The following is a 14836-nucleotide window of genomic DNA, read 5'->3' as shown; positions in this document are numbered from 1 at the left end:
CATATGTTAGTACATATGTGATCAACATCGCTGCGATGGGCGGCGAGGTATGTTAATACATACCGCCCTTGAACAGGTAAGAAGGCTCAGATTGTTTGATAAGTGAGCCAAGATGACTGTGAGAAAGCTGTTGACTCCTGCTAGTTATGTGAAGGGAGCCTAGAGAAGTGATAAAGAAGTGATAAGTGGAAGGTAATAAAGACAAGCCAATCAGCTCTTAACCGCCATTTTTCAAACCCGAAATGATTTGCGTTATCACCTTCCACTTATCACTGCTTTATCACTTCTCCAGGCTTAATACATCTGCACCAGACTGTGGTGGAAGATCATGAGCAGATGCATTGTGGTAATTAGATGAAAGATATTAATCTGTCCTGTTTGTGAGATCTTTATGAAGAAATGGTTAAATACTGTTATTTGCCACTCCCTTTAGCATGTGACCTTAGATGGGAAGGGGATGTAGTCAAACTTAGACAATCAAAATGTCCACACAAAAATGTCGACAACCAAAAGGTCAACAAGGCCAACAGTTAAAATGTAGACACCGTCCAATTGTTGACATTATATAAATGGCATATATAATGGCAGATGCTCGGGGATGCGCTAGGGACCCCAAATATGCAGAGACGCCTTGATGTGGCTTTGGGGCTTATTCATACATTTACGCAAAGTTATGTAACCGAGATCTCTGAATTCTAATATTGTGTGGGATTTATATCTGGTTACTGTTATCATTCAGAGTACTGGGGGAAACAAAATGCCTTTTTTTCTTGCTTAGAAATACCCCTCCCTTTCAAGCACCTGAATGATATCACTAAGCTAATTTAGCATCTGCCATTATATATGTCTGTTGCGAGAGACAGGGAGGTTCCTGCATTAGGAGGAGGTGCAGGCCCTGACATGCCACATGGAGCATTATGGGGTTGCTCCAAGGTAGGTAGCTCTTAGCTTAGATATATTTAAGTAAGGAGCCATTATCATGTGGCTCCTTGCTGGTTAATCATAGACCCAGATTGGGGTAATGGAGGTGTGGGGTGTGGTGCCTCTGGACTGGCTGAGCTGGATGGCTTTAGTGTGGCATACCTTTACATTCTATTAACACTTTTCACATACTAATTTCTTTAACACTATTTATCCATTTTTAATTACATCTCAATTTTGTATCACCTTCTTTATAGCTTCGGCTTCCTAACACTAATTTATTAACACTATAGTTTTTTCACTGGTATGCTGCCCTGGGCTTTCTGGCTTATGCTGGTGTTTTGGGGTGCCACACCCTGCACCTAGATATAGTGCTAGGGACCCCAAATATACAGAGATGCCTTGATGCGGCTTTGGGGCTTATTCATACATTTGCGCAAATATATGTAACCGAGATCTCTGAATTCTAATATTGTGTGGGATTTATATCTGGTTACTGTTATCATTCAGAGTGCTGGGGGAAACAAAATGCCTTTTTTTTCTCGATTATATAAATGTTGACAGTTAAAATGTCGATATGGTTAAGTCCAGTAAAACTGTTGCTGTGACAGTAATGAGAGTCATCAGCATGCAAAATATTGACATGTCTATTTTATGACTGTCTATATGACAAGAAATAGTTACATTTAAGGAAATAAGTTAATGGGGTCCCCCCATATCTATAACCAGCCTCGGACCTCTGAGGGAAAAAACAGTGTGGGGTTCCCCCTATTTTCCAATAGTCAGCACTGGGCTGAACCAGTTGGTGGGCTGACACTATAGTAGGGAGACTCCCAGCATGGGGGCCGCCTACACTAAGGCAACCAGCTCCAAACTGGCTAGCCTAGGGCTGGACTACCACAGAAAGTCAGGTCCTCCTCCGAAAGACAGTCGTCCCTGGGTGGTGGGTGCAGGGTCAGACTGGCCCACGGGTACAGGGGAACCACCGGTGGGCCCCACTGCCTGAGGTCCCACCCCCTCCTCTAGGGATCAGGTTCCAGAATGTGCACTTGTATTATACATGGTAGATATGTTACATTACACTGCACACGACTATTGTGCATTTCAAGCCTCTGTGGAGTCTGGCCACACCCCCTTTGTAGATTGGCCACACCCCTAAGTATGGGCCCCTATCACTGCCTTCCCCCGGTGGGCCCTTCATACCCCAGTCTGACACTGTGTGGGAGTGTGGTAATGGTAATTAATTAGTTAATAATATTGTTCTTTATAGGTTAGGGGGTAATGGGGGAGGTAAATCATATTTACCAGACATCTGTCAGAATTTTCTGCTTCGGGATGCAGTGTCGGTCATAGTAGCACTTGCATCCAATCCGCCAGGATATCGTATGTATCCCGAATTTCAAACTATTTCCTTCACATCTAAACATTTCTTCAGCATTCTACTAGCTGGTACAGCTTGTTTTGTGCTGTGCAAACTCTTCACCTGCAATACTTGGTTGACACAACCATGTTCATCCAAACACCCTTTGGCTCCAGAAAATTTTAATTTCCCAATAACACCAAATAATACTATAAAAGCTTGTTCCTAAGGAAACTGAAATTGTCCATGAACAGGTTTTATTGCTAAGCCTGTGTATACTTTTTATGACACAGTCCCTCAATGCCAGTGTCAAGAATGGATTTCAAATACTGTCAATAAAATGATTTCCCCTGGGCTGTAATTCTGCTACAATATAAGTAAACAATGTTGCACTTTTTTTTTTTTACAAGAATATTACAATCTCAGGTTAAAATTCTCAAAAAGTAAAACTTTCAGAGGAAAAAGGAACTAATTATATCTCCACATTGTGGTTTCGTCTTTTAATAAATCCTCAATGTTCTATTTAAAAAGAAAAGAAAAAATCTCTTTCCTGTATCTGACCTCTGTTGGTTCCATAGGGTAGTTTTATGTCTAAGACATGTTTTCTCCTCTTTAATTACTGATCATTTTGCTTTGTAGTGTATTTTTTTTACCGCAGATGCAAATATTTAAATGTATGCTTTGCCGTAGTGGTGATTTTTGTGCATATATAGTAGGAACATGATGGTAGAACTTACATACAGTATTTTTAACATGTATTTTTTTAAATAAATATATAGGTGAACCAGAACTACTGTAATAAAATATGGTGATATTAGCCCTAAGGGTGGGTACACACTTAAGTGATATGGGGATGATTTGTCATTTCGTAGTGACAAATCATCTACATCGTCTAGTGTGCATACACAATATCGCACTCAAGCGGGTCGTTAATGGCGTCCTCTAGTTGACCCTGCTGCATGGTCAATCAAATTATATTGTATGTGATTTGGTGCACATTGTGTTGTGTATACCGCAAACTGGACGACCAGGCAATATGTTGGTCCAATTTGGCCAACAAAGACATATCTCTTACCAGTGATCAGTCAAGTGTGTACAGGAGCAATCATATACGATCAAACCGTATATCCATGTCAGACTGGGGAATGAAGGGCCCACCGGAGGAATGCAGTGGTAGTGGTGGACCATGCTTAGGGGTGTGATCAACCACCAATTTTTGGAATATTTTGTGTTTCATAAAATTTGCTACAAATACTACCACAGTAGTCAGTGTCAAGAACTGAATTTGCTGAAGAATTCTGGACTCCGTCTAGTTGGTCTGCTGCTTTGCTTATCTTCAGAGGACTGCAGTTCTACAAAGATCATTCCTAGGGATTTCTTAAACTGTAACACGATGCACCTGATTAATCTGTTCCTCTTGCCTGGCTACTTGTATTATTAGCCTTGCTCTGAAGCAGCTAGATTTTACTGTGGCTTGTTTGATTACGCTTCACTTCAGCCTGCACTGACCATAGCTTGTTCCTTATTTCTTCCACTATGGTAACTTCTTCTCTGCTACCAGATCCATTACACAATGTGGTAATACACTGTGTTGATCACATTTACAGCATTAAACCTGTTCAAAGTGCAGTATAGATGCAGTAGGGACATGATTCTGAGTTGGCAGATCTGCTAACTACCTCATGCTAATGCTAGTATCTGCCTGTGATCACTAGCAACAGGACTGCAACTACCCCATGCTCTATGCAAAAGATCCATCTAAAACAGGTGTCCTATCTCTGTCTGCATGCTATGGCTTATATGGGCATTGGCTTATACATGTCCACATCACTTCCATGACTGTCATCTTATAGTCTCTGCACAGTGTCCACCCTGAGAAACGTCAATTTCATGGAAAAAGTGGTACTCCAACCTATGCACACTTGCACTCCCTGTCCACAGTGGCACCAAGAGGGGGAGCAGATACTATATATCAAGGGGCTGGGCTTGTTGGATTGGACCACATCCCCACGCCGCACCTCCCTATTACCTGTCAGCCGGCAGCATCCTTTCTCCCCAGCCCAGAACATGCTGCTGTGTGATGAGCTGCTGCTACTGACTGCAGATGTCTCCTCTGCTTGCTGGAGGAAGGGTGGGGGGAAGCAATCACACTGATCGCATTCCCCCCATTGGATCTGCCCCTGGCTTTGGGGCACACAGCACTTTGCAGACCTTAAACAGTGCTTTATTCATACCTCCCAACATGACCCTCTCCGGGAGGGACACAATGCTCTGCTTCTGGACTTTTCTCTTAATGTATGATTGTCGGCACCTGTTTTGATCAGGTTAATGGATAAGAAAGGTGCTTCAGCACAGGTGATGGCAATCATAAATTAAGAGGGAAGTCCAGGAGCAGAGCATTCTGTCCCTCCTGGAGAGGGTCATGTTGGGAGGTATGCTTTATTCATGGTTTTTAAAGAGGGTGTGTCCACACCTCAGTAATTTGGCCTCTCCACCTACATTACCTGGGCCTGGCCAAGCTGTCTACTGCCCTGTCCGTCTCTCCATGTGCAGATGTATGGGCCGGCACATGTACAGTTGGCTATTGCTGTCTACTGAGCATGTGTAGTTTGCCGTCTGCAATTCCACTAAAATGTGAGAAATGACGTGAATGTCATCACATCTGCTCTAAAAATCTTATCTTTGAGAATTTGATGTGAAAGTACTCCTGAATTATCCATCTGAACGCTTTTTTTTTTGTGTTCCACTATCATTTATATGGACCAGATTGATACTTCTTTGCATTGTAAAATAAGACATACATCACTTGGCCACCAAAAAACGAATCATGCAGAAACACAACCATAACTGTAGGATGATAGATGGATAGAATTATTAGCTTTTTACTAGAAAAATGACAAAAGCCAGCGTTCACTGCATGGAAACACAAGAACTCACATTCACGAACAAAGAGATTATAGCCAGGCCATTGGGGTTGCGGGATGCCTCGCTGACATTACTGTACAAATCCTGGTTATAATGAATCAGCTGTACCTGTAATAAGAGAGGGGTATCTCACAAGGTCAGTAGCTAAAAAAGAAAATACAGAGTCAAAGGTCATAGTTACAAAGAGACAAAACACATAAGTAAGAAAGAGAGAAAGCAGGCATGGAGAAGCACAGATTAATAGTTACATGAATACGGGAAGAAGCAAAGGGCAGTGGGCTCAGAACCAGATCAAGAAATGTAAGATCACACAGTACACAATGAACAGGTTTTTTTTTTACATTATTAAAGTAAGAAAACCTACATTAACATATTTTAGGAAATGTATCAAAAATACACTTTGTAGCTGATGTTAGTAGAAGTGATTTAGTGAGCTTTTAACAGCAAAATACAGGACAAAAGTTAACTTTATACTGATGAATATGAGAGAGGATAAATATTTTTTTTTCCACCCAATTTTTTTGTTTTTTTGTTATGAACCTCAGGTATAGTATATATAAGGCTGCTGTATACTAATTTTAAATATGTTATATAGAATTACATACCATTTGTTTTTGAAGGTAGTTCATTAAAATTCTAATTCAAAAGTCTATTGATTTATATGCAATGATTCAAAAACTTACCATTTCACGGCAAATGCTTTTATTTCAGCTTTTTGAATGCACAGCTGTACCAAAGCAATTTTGCTTTCAAACACTTAAAAGTTCTGTCTGAATTACCATTGCTTTTTGCCCTCACTCACATCTTCTCATTTCTTACACTGTCTACACCCATATAATCTAGCTTTTATTTCACTTCAAACTAGTGGGGGTGTTCCCCCAAGATGGCGCCAGGGACGGCTGCCTCGGTACTGCACAGCCAAATGACCTGCCTTATTTTGGTTTTATATATATGTATGCACCCTGTCAGCACTGTAATCAAGCACAGCAAAGGGGACCTTTTGATACACTCGGCTCTTACCCCCAGGCCGAATGCGCTGAGACTCCAGGCCAGCTCAGCGGCTCTCGCTGCCCTCTCAGCCCTGTGCGTGGACAGTGGAAGCAGAGCAGTGGCCCCGAACAGCTGCCCCCGGAGAGAGAAGCAGTGGCAGGGGATGCAGCGAGCCCTGGCCTGGCGGCACCCCGGCCTGGCGGCGCCCCAGCCGCGACTTCCGGAAGTGGCGGATTGACCAGCGGCGCATCGGCAGGGAGAGAGAGGTTGACCCTCCAGAGACCCCTTGAGAACCTTCAGCGACCCCCCAGAGCCTGGGCGGCGAAGTACGCGGTGACTCCTGGCCTGTAGTTGTCCAGCTCCAGGAAGCTCCAGCGGCTGCCCCCTTGGGATGGACAGCGGGAAAGGTGAGGAGGCATCAGCCCTAGGAGACTGCGGTAGGGGGCCCCAGACCTGTGATAGCCTTGCTCCTGGCCCCCCGGCTCACCCCTCATGCTGGCTCTCCCCCCAGCTGCTGCTCCCTGCACCGCCCTTGACCACGCTGGCCAGCTCCATAGCTGCAACTCTCCATGTTACAGTGTGCTGGGGGCCCCAAGATGCGGCAGTAAGAAGCCTGCCCCCTGCTACACGAACAGGAAACCCCAGTATACCAGAGGTTCAGATGCGGATCCCAGTGGTGACAGTGCAGGGCCCCTCTCTTCAGAGCAGAGATGAAGTCCCCTGGCCCGGCTGTGGCGCAGCTGTGTCATCTGGAGGGCGTGATGTTGCCTCTCCCATAGAAGTAGCAGTGGCGGAAAACCTGCTCCCCAGCGTGACAAACTAAACTCCGGCCCAGCCACAGCCAACAGCGAATGGGGCTATGACCTGCAAGTGCACCACAGTCGTGCATTTTATGCTGCCCCCAATGCTGAAGATGATACAACTGCCTGGGAGCCAGGGTCGGCCCCCAACCAATCAGAAAGATGGCGGGGAGCCCTCCAGAGGTGCAGGAGGGGGATGCAGTCAAGATCCCGCCGGCTGGAATCCTGGTGGTCGTAACACCGACGCTGGAATCCTGACCACCACAATCCCGGCCGCCACAAACCCGACATTTTCTCCCTCCGTGGGTGTCCCCGACACCTATAGAGGGAGAATAAATTAGCGTTCCGCTCACCACCCCTGTCGGGATTGTGTGGTCGGGATTCCGGCGTCGGTATTTCGACCGCCGGGATCCCGTCCAGCGGTATTTAGTACTGATCCTGCAGGAGGGGCTGCCATGCTGATGCCCTAGTAAAGTGGAGACCACCGGTCAGCACTCCCAGCAATCCTACTCTCTAACGCACAATCCATTATGAACAAGATGAGTGAACTGTCCTTGCTCATGAGCGACGCTAGATTGGGCATCGCTGGGTCGTCTATTTTCTGCTACACTGAAATGTGGATTGATGACCAAATTGCTGACTCCTCAGTGTTCCTGCCGAGCTTTAGCCTATTCAGGGCCAATCATGACAAGGAGCTCACCGGTAAATCCAAAGGGGGTGGTATCTACTTCTACATAAATGAAGGGGTGGTGCACCAACGTCACTACCCTATGCAAATCATGCAGCCCACTACTGGAGACTCTTATCATCAACTGTAAGCCGTTCTACTCGCCCCGGGAATTTGCCTCAATAGTCTTGGTAGGAGTGTATATTCCCCCCCCCCCCCAAGCAAGAGCAGACAAAGCCTGTGACAATTAATATAGCTATGCCTCATTTCCTGTGTCAAATATGTACTTTCTATACCCATATCCATATACATCCAATTTGTCTGTTTGTTCATTCTCCATAACATTTCCATTGCTGCTCACCCAATACTGTGTTTAAATCAACCTTAATATTGTTAATATATGCAACTGTGTTATGTTATCTGTTACCGTGTAGATAATGTATTTATGTTAGACCTAGTTTACTATTGTTTTCATACACCACAGTGGACACTCAAAGGTTGAGTTATATAAGGTACCATTGTCCCTTTTTGTTTATTCCCTATTGCCCAAAAGTGAGCTCTCTGGCTGATGTAATCACCTTGATTAGAATATGTATTCCAATGCTGTAAGATCCTAAGAGACAGAGGTCACACACACCCCTGTAACATGAAGCTTCTGGAGGTATAAGTAGAGCTACCCAGAGAGCTGAAGGGAGATTATTTGACCCTAGGCTAAGAAGTAATGTTCTGCCAGGGATCTGCTGTGGGACCCATTATATTGGATTTATCTGGGACTCTGTGTTGCTGGAAGAGATTCTCTGCTCCAAGACTAAGAAGTAATGTTTTGTCAAGAGTTTGTGGTGGGCATTGTCATGTGGAATTGGATAACAGAAGTGTGCCGAGCTGTTTATAACCCATTCTGTTCAATAAACCACTGTTGGTTTTTCATCTACCACTGTGCCTGAGTGATTTGGAACCCGGTATCTTCACAAAGCCTTACACCAGCTCGCCATCAGGATAACGGACGCGGAACTCAAATATCCGGACTCACTGCTCATAGTGCTGGGTGACTTCAACATCACAAACCTGAGCCAGGAGTTATCGAAGTTTAAGCAACAAGTCCAATGCCCCACCAGGGAAGGGTGCATCCTGGACCACTGTTAAACCACCATCAAGGCTGCCTACCGGTCTTTCCCCCGTGCAGCCCTGGGGCGTTCTGACTACTGCCTAGTTCACCTCCTCCCAACCTACACCCAGAAGCTGAGACAGGCAAAGCCTGTGGTCAGGTCCGTAAAAAGCTCAACAATCGAAGCAAAGTTAGAGCTTCAGGCCTGTCTTGACTGCACAGATTGTAGGGTCTTTGAAGCTTCTACTACTGACCTAGATGAACTGGCTGACGTAGTGACATCCTACATCAAAAGGACATGTGTGTGCCAACCAAAACATCTCGCACCTTTGACAACAAGCCGTGGTTTAGCGCCCAGATCAGGAATCTCTATCGGGTGAAGAAGGAGGCCTACAGGAGTGGAGACAGGGATCAGTAAAAATGACTAGAAACTCCCTGTCACGTGAAATTAGGCAGGCAAAAAGGCAGTTCTCCAATAAGCTGACAAACAACCTATCTACCAACGACCCCACGTCAGTGTGGAGAAGCATTCAGGCCATGACTAGTTACAAGAAACCCCCAAACCTCACTGTCATACAGCAAAATCTGGTAGACGAGCTGAATAACTTCTATTGTAGATTCGAGAAGGAAGCCCCCAGTCTCAGATCTACCCCGAATCTGAGCACAGCACCCCCCTGAGTGGCTCTCCGGGTAGACACAGGAGAGGTAGAAGTAATATAAAAAAAACAAACCCAGGAAAGCCACAGGCCCAGATGGCGTGTCGCCATCTGCCCTGAAGACCTGCACTGTCCAGCTTGCCCCCATCTTTAATAGGATTTTTAACACCTTGCTGGAGATGTGTAAGGTTCCCTCCTAGTTTAAACATTCAACAATTATCCCGGTTCCTAAGAACTCAACCGTAAAAGATCTGAATGACTATGGGCCAATTGTGCTTACATTTGTGGTCGTCAAAGCGTTCGAGCGGCTGGTGCTGAACCACCTTAGAGAAGCAACTAACTCCCAAATGGACCCCCTGCAATTCGCCTACCGTGCTAGCAGGAGCGTCAAGGATGCAGTCAACTTGGGGCTGCACTACATCCTACAGCACCTGGACTGCCCAGGCACCTACGCAAGGGTCCTATTCGTGGACTTCAGCTTAGCAATCAACACAATCGACCCATGTATCCTGCAGCCAAAACTTCAATCCTTAGATGTTCCTGCACCAACATGCTCCTGGATCGTAGATTTCCTGACAGCAAGGAGACAGATGGTGAAAGCAGGGAAGCTTTCATCCGACATGCACTAGATCAGCACAGGGGCCCCCAAAGTGTCCTCTCCCCCCTGCTCTTCTCTCTATACACCAATGACTGTACCTTGGCTGAGCAATCAGTAAAAATCATAGAATTCGCTGACGACACCACCATCATTGGTCTAATCGAGGATGGGGATGAGTCTGCATACAGACGCGAGGTTGACTGGCTAACACAGTGGTGCGGCAGGATTAACCTGGACCTAAACCCCCTCAAAACGGTAGAGATAGTAGTGGACTTCAGAAGGAAACCTGCTGCCTTGACACCACTCGTGATTGCCAACTGCGTGGTGTCGTGGGTCGACTCCTTTAAATTCCTAGGGTCAAAAATATCCCATGACCTTAAATGGGGACCAAACACAAGCACAATCACCAGGAAGACGCAACAGCGAATGTTCCCCCTAAGGAAACTCAAGAAATTCAATATCCCGCAGAATCTGCTGCATATCTTCTACACAGCGATCGTAGGGTCTGTCCTATGCTCATCGATCACAGTCTGGTATGGTGCTGCCAGAGAGTGTGAAAGATGAAGGCTACAGAGGGTGGTTTGGACAGCTGAAAAGATTGTCGAGACCGATCTCCTCATTGTTCAAGACCTATATCTGTCCAGAGTCAAAAAGCATGCAGGGAAAATCGTGGCAGACAAGCAACAGCCCGGACACAACCTGTTTGAAATGCTCCCATCAGGCAGGCGTTACAGGTCCATTCCCACCATGACGACCAGAACCACTAAAAGCTTCTTCCCACTAGCTGTTCATCTACTAAACAATGTCTAAAATGTCTGGTGCTACGTACTGAGATGCAATTTTACACAGTATTCCCATCTTAAAGCATGCGCCGCCCCCGCCGACATCACCGCTACCACCGCTGCCAGGTCAACTTCCCCCATCGCGATTACCCCTGCGTGCCATGGACCCCCCCAGCAGGATAATTTACTCACCTGTCCAGGTTGCCAGCCCGCGCTGTTCAGGAGGCTTCCGGGCGCCGGGTTCTTCTCCTGCGCTGTGACCCCCAGTGCTGTAAAGTGCACTACTGTTTTGCAGCGTCACTTTACTGTACCGGGGTCACATTGCAGCACAAGGGGGACCCGGCGCACAGCAGCGCTCACCAGAGCAGCGGACACCGGCTCCATGGACAGGTGAGTGAGTATGGTTTTTTTTTACACAATGATCAGTTTGTGTGTCCATCGGACACACAGAGCTGATCACTGGAGCCTGGTGCCGCTCAGCTTTCTTTGCCAGGGGCAGTGAAAGCTGGGCAAAAGGGAGCTTATCGCAGTGCTGCCCTGTGTGCTTTCTTTCAGTGCTTTTGTAAACAGAAAGGAGGGAGGGGGAGGAGGGGGGAAGCTGGAGAGCTCTCCCCCTCCTGAAAAAACAGCCTTATCGCAACTGCAGATAGGCCTGAGCTTGGATAACGTGGGCTAGAGCTGGCGTTATTAACACTAGGCTAACCTACGGTATTTTTTCACAATTGAAGGTTAGTAAATCTGAGTAGATAACATTTCCCGTTACAGTTATGGGAAATGCGATCTGCTTACTTAAAAAATGTGATAATTAAGGTTTGGAGGAGAATTTAGAGAATTCTCCTACAATTACCCTTTAGTACATTTAGATGAAACTAAAATAATGTGAAAAGGGTGTGAAAACACCCTTTTTCACATTATTTTAGTAAAAACAATTTTGATAAATATGCCCCTAAGACTGAGGTGATTTTCTTCCCACCCTTCCACATAACCTAGCCTCCCACAGTTTTGCTGTCTATTGATGGCACAACTATCTCCTCTAGCCCTCAAGTACGTTGTCTTGGAGTTATACTTGATTCCTCCTATCTTTCAAACCACACATTCAGCACCTGTCGTAGTCCTGGCATTTCCATCTTAAAAATATTTCCAGGATCAGACACTTTCTCACCCTGGGTGCTGCTAAGAACCTCATCCATTCACTGGTCATCTCCAGGTTAGACTATTGTAATCTCCTCCTATCTGTACTCCCTGACAAATGCCTCTTTCAACTCCAATCTGGTAGCTCATCTTCCTCCAAGCTTACTATAGCCACTTCCCCTCTCTTACAAGCCCTACACTGGCTCCCCTTCCCCTTCCAAATACAATTCAAACTTCTCTTACAAAGCACTCATCCATTCCTCTGGCATTTACATATCTGACCTTATCTCCGTTCACACTCATACCCACCCTCTTCGCTCCACAAATTCATCGCCTCTTAATTCGCCTCTCCTGCCAACTGATTACTTACTCCCAGTACTGCCTCAAAGATTTTGGCTGTGGTGATACCTACTGTGTACTTCTGGAGTTCTCTAGCTCCGGGATCCGGTGTCTAGGTCGACAGTAATTAGGTCGACACTATCTAGGTTGACTACTATTGGTCGACAGTAACTAGGTCAACAGGGTTTCTAGGTCGAAAGGGTCTCTAGGTCGACATGTTCTAGGTCAATAGGTCGAAAGGTCGACATGAGTTTTTCACAATTTTTTTTTTTTAACCTATTTATACTTAACGATCCACGTGGACTACGATTAGAATGGTAATCACTCGCCTTGCCCGAAGCATGGCGAGTGAAGCGAGCTATGCGAGGGGACACGGTGCACTAACTGGGGTTCCCGGTCACTCTACGAAGAAATCAACACCAAAAAAAAATAAAAAACTCATTTTGACCTTTTGACCTGTCAACCTAGACCATGTCAACCTAAAGACCCTGTCGACCTAGTTACTGTCGACCAATAGTGGTCGACCTAGACACTATCGACCTAGTTACTATCTACCTTCCATACCACACCCCTAACGCCACCTATCAGACTCCCCAACTTTCTACAAAACTTTAAATGTGCTCTCAAGACCCACTTCTTCATCAAACCCAGCAAACGTTCATCCTAACCCTCTGCTACATGTTAATTTCTACCCCCTCTGTCATCCTAATTAGCAGCAAGAAAACTCAATACATACAAAACACAATACCTTGATTGAAAGCTACATGGCTCACATCTACCCCATCTGTGTCACCCCTGTCTTTCTGCCCCTCACTTCAGAATGTGAGCTCTCATGAGCAGGGCCTTCTCCCCTCTTGGACTTTTTCCTCTCTGAAACTATTTTCTACGTCATACTCCCTGCAATGGCACCTTACCCTTGGTTTCTGCCACCCTGGTGATTATTTCAGTGTCCCGTCCCCTGTTGCAGCAATGCTACTATACCATGTATTTGTCCTACATTGTCTTGTACTGTAAGTATTTGTTTTATTGTGTTGCTCATTTGTTTATGTACTTTGGGGGTCATTCCGAGTTGATAGCTCGTTAACAGTTTTCAGCAGCCGTGCAAATGCATAGTCACCACCCACGGGGGAGTGTATTTTGCTTTGCAGAAGTGCGAACGCCTGTGCAGAAGAGCGGCAGCAAACACATTTTGTGCAAAACAAGACCAGCCCTGTAGTTACTTATCCTGTGCGATGATTGCTGCGATGAGTGAAACGGTAATGACATCAGATACCCGCCCAGCAAACGCCCGGCCACGCCTGTGTTTTTCCAAACACTCCCATAAAACGGTCAGTTGACAGCCATGAACGCCCTCTTTCTGTCAATCTCCTTACGATCGGCTGTGCGATTGGAATCGTTGCTTGAACCAGTGCAAAACCACAAAGGGCTTCGTACCTGTTCGACGCTGGTGCGCATTGTGGTGCATACGCATGCGCCGATTAGCCGTTTTTTTCACTGAACAAACGGCAGCTAGCGATCAACTCGGAATGACCCCCTTTGTTAGGTGCTGCGGAACCCTTGTGGTGCCATATAAATAATAATAATAATAATAATAATAATAAATAATGATTCATCTTAATATTTTTCCTGGTTATTATGTTACTGTGTGTACACTCAGGTTATTAAAGGAAGCCCTACCTGATCCCGTCTTAGAAAGTAATAACTAGAATGATAATCACAGTCTGCAGATATTATAGTAATTACTGTAAAAAGAAACACAATAATGATAGGCTATAATAACAATTCAATACAATTAATAACAATGTTTTCCATGCTGCATCATTTTGCATTTTACACTATGCAATCTATTACATTGATTGTTTTCTTTTATACACCTGTATATAAATAATCTGTTTCCATTTCTTAGCAGCAAGAAAACTCAATACATACAAAACACAATACCTTGATTGAAAGCTGCATTTAAGCAAATCAACCACTTTCTGCAACCTATTAATTCAGTGCTTTATTTTTAAATACAGAATCAAAAAATTGAGGCTGAGCTACGGGAATAGTGGAACACTGTCACTAATATTAGTGTTTAATTAAAATGCAATTTTTACTTACATATACACACACACTCACTCACTCACTCACTCACTCACTCACACACATACATTTTAAAAATTATGCTCTACAGCAGGCATTCCCAACCACGGTCCTCAAGGCACACCAACAGTGCAGGTTTTAGTGATATCCAGGTTGCAGCACAGATGGTTAAATCAAAATAACTGAGCTACTAATTAAGTCACCTGTGCTGAAGCCTGGATATCACTAAAACCTGCACTGTTGGTGTGCCTCGAGGACCGTGGTTGGGAATGCCTGCTCTACAGTATGTTAATGTATTTTTTTGTGTTATTTGCGTATTTTGTTTTTCAAAATTAGTAAAGCGATTACAATTTAAAAAATGTAGGCAATTATCATAAAAAGTTTTACTAAGGTGTCCTGCCCCCTAACCAGAGAAATTGAGCTGCTCTATTGAGTAATTTTTCCTCATTGTTCCTCCATTCTCCTTGGAACCTTGGC

At 45.0% G+C, this 14836-nt stretch overlaps 1 protein-coding gene across 2 annotated transcripts in view; it reads right to left on the bottom strand.

Annotated features, from left to right (window-relative positions):
- Window positions 1–14836, bottom strand: part of CA11 (carbonic anhydrase 11) — a 500072-nt gene that overhangs the window by 87298 nt on the left and 397938 nt on the right. Inside the window, exon 5 of one of the 2 annotated variants that reach the window (XM_063942738.1) lies at window positions 5219–5314. The exons of the other annotated variant lie outside the window; for it this stretch is intronic. Coding sequence (XP_063798808.1) covers window positions 5219–5314 — 96 coding nt within the window. The remainder of the gene's footprint in view (window positions 1–5218; window positions 5315–14836) is intronic. 2 annotated transcript variants of the gene reach the window in all.

This window comes from Pseudophryne corroboree, chromosome 10, assembly GCF_028390025.1.
Source record: "Pseudophryne corroboree isolate aPseCor3 chromosome 10, aPseCor3.hap2, whole genome shotgun sequence".
NCBI classification, from domain to species: Eukaryota; Metazoa; Chordata; class Amphibia; order Anura; family Myobatrachidae; genus Pseudophryne; species Pseudophryne corroboree.
This window is presented reverse-complemented; position numbering and strand designations above follow the sequence as displayed.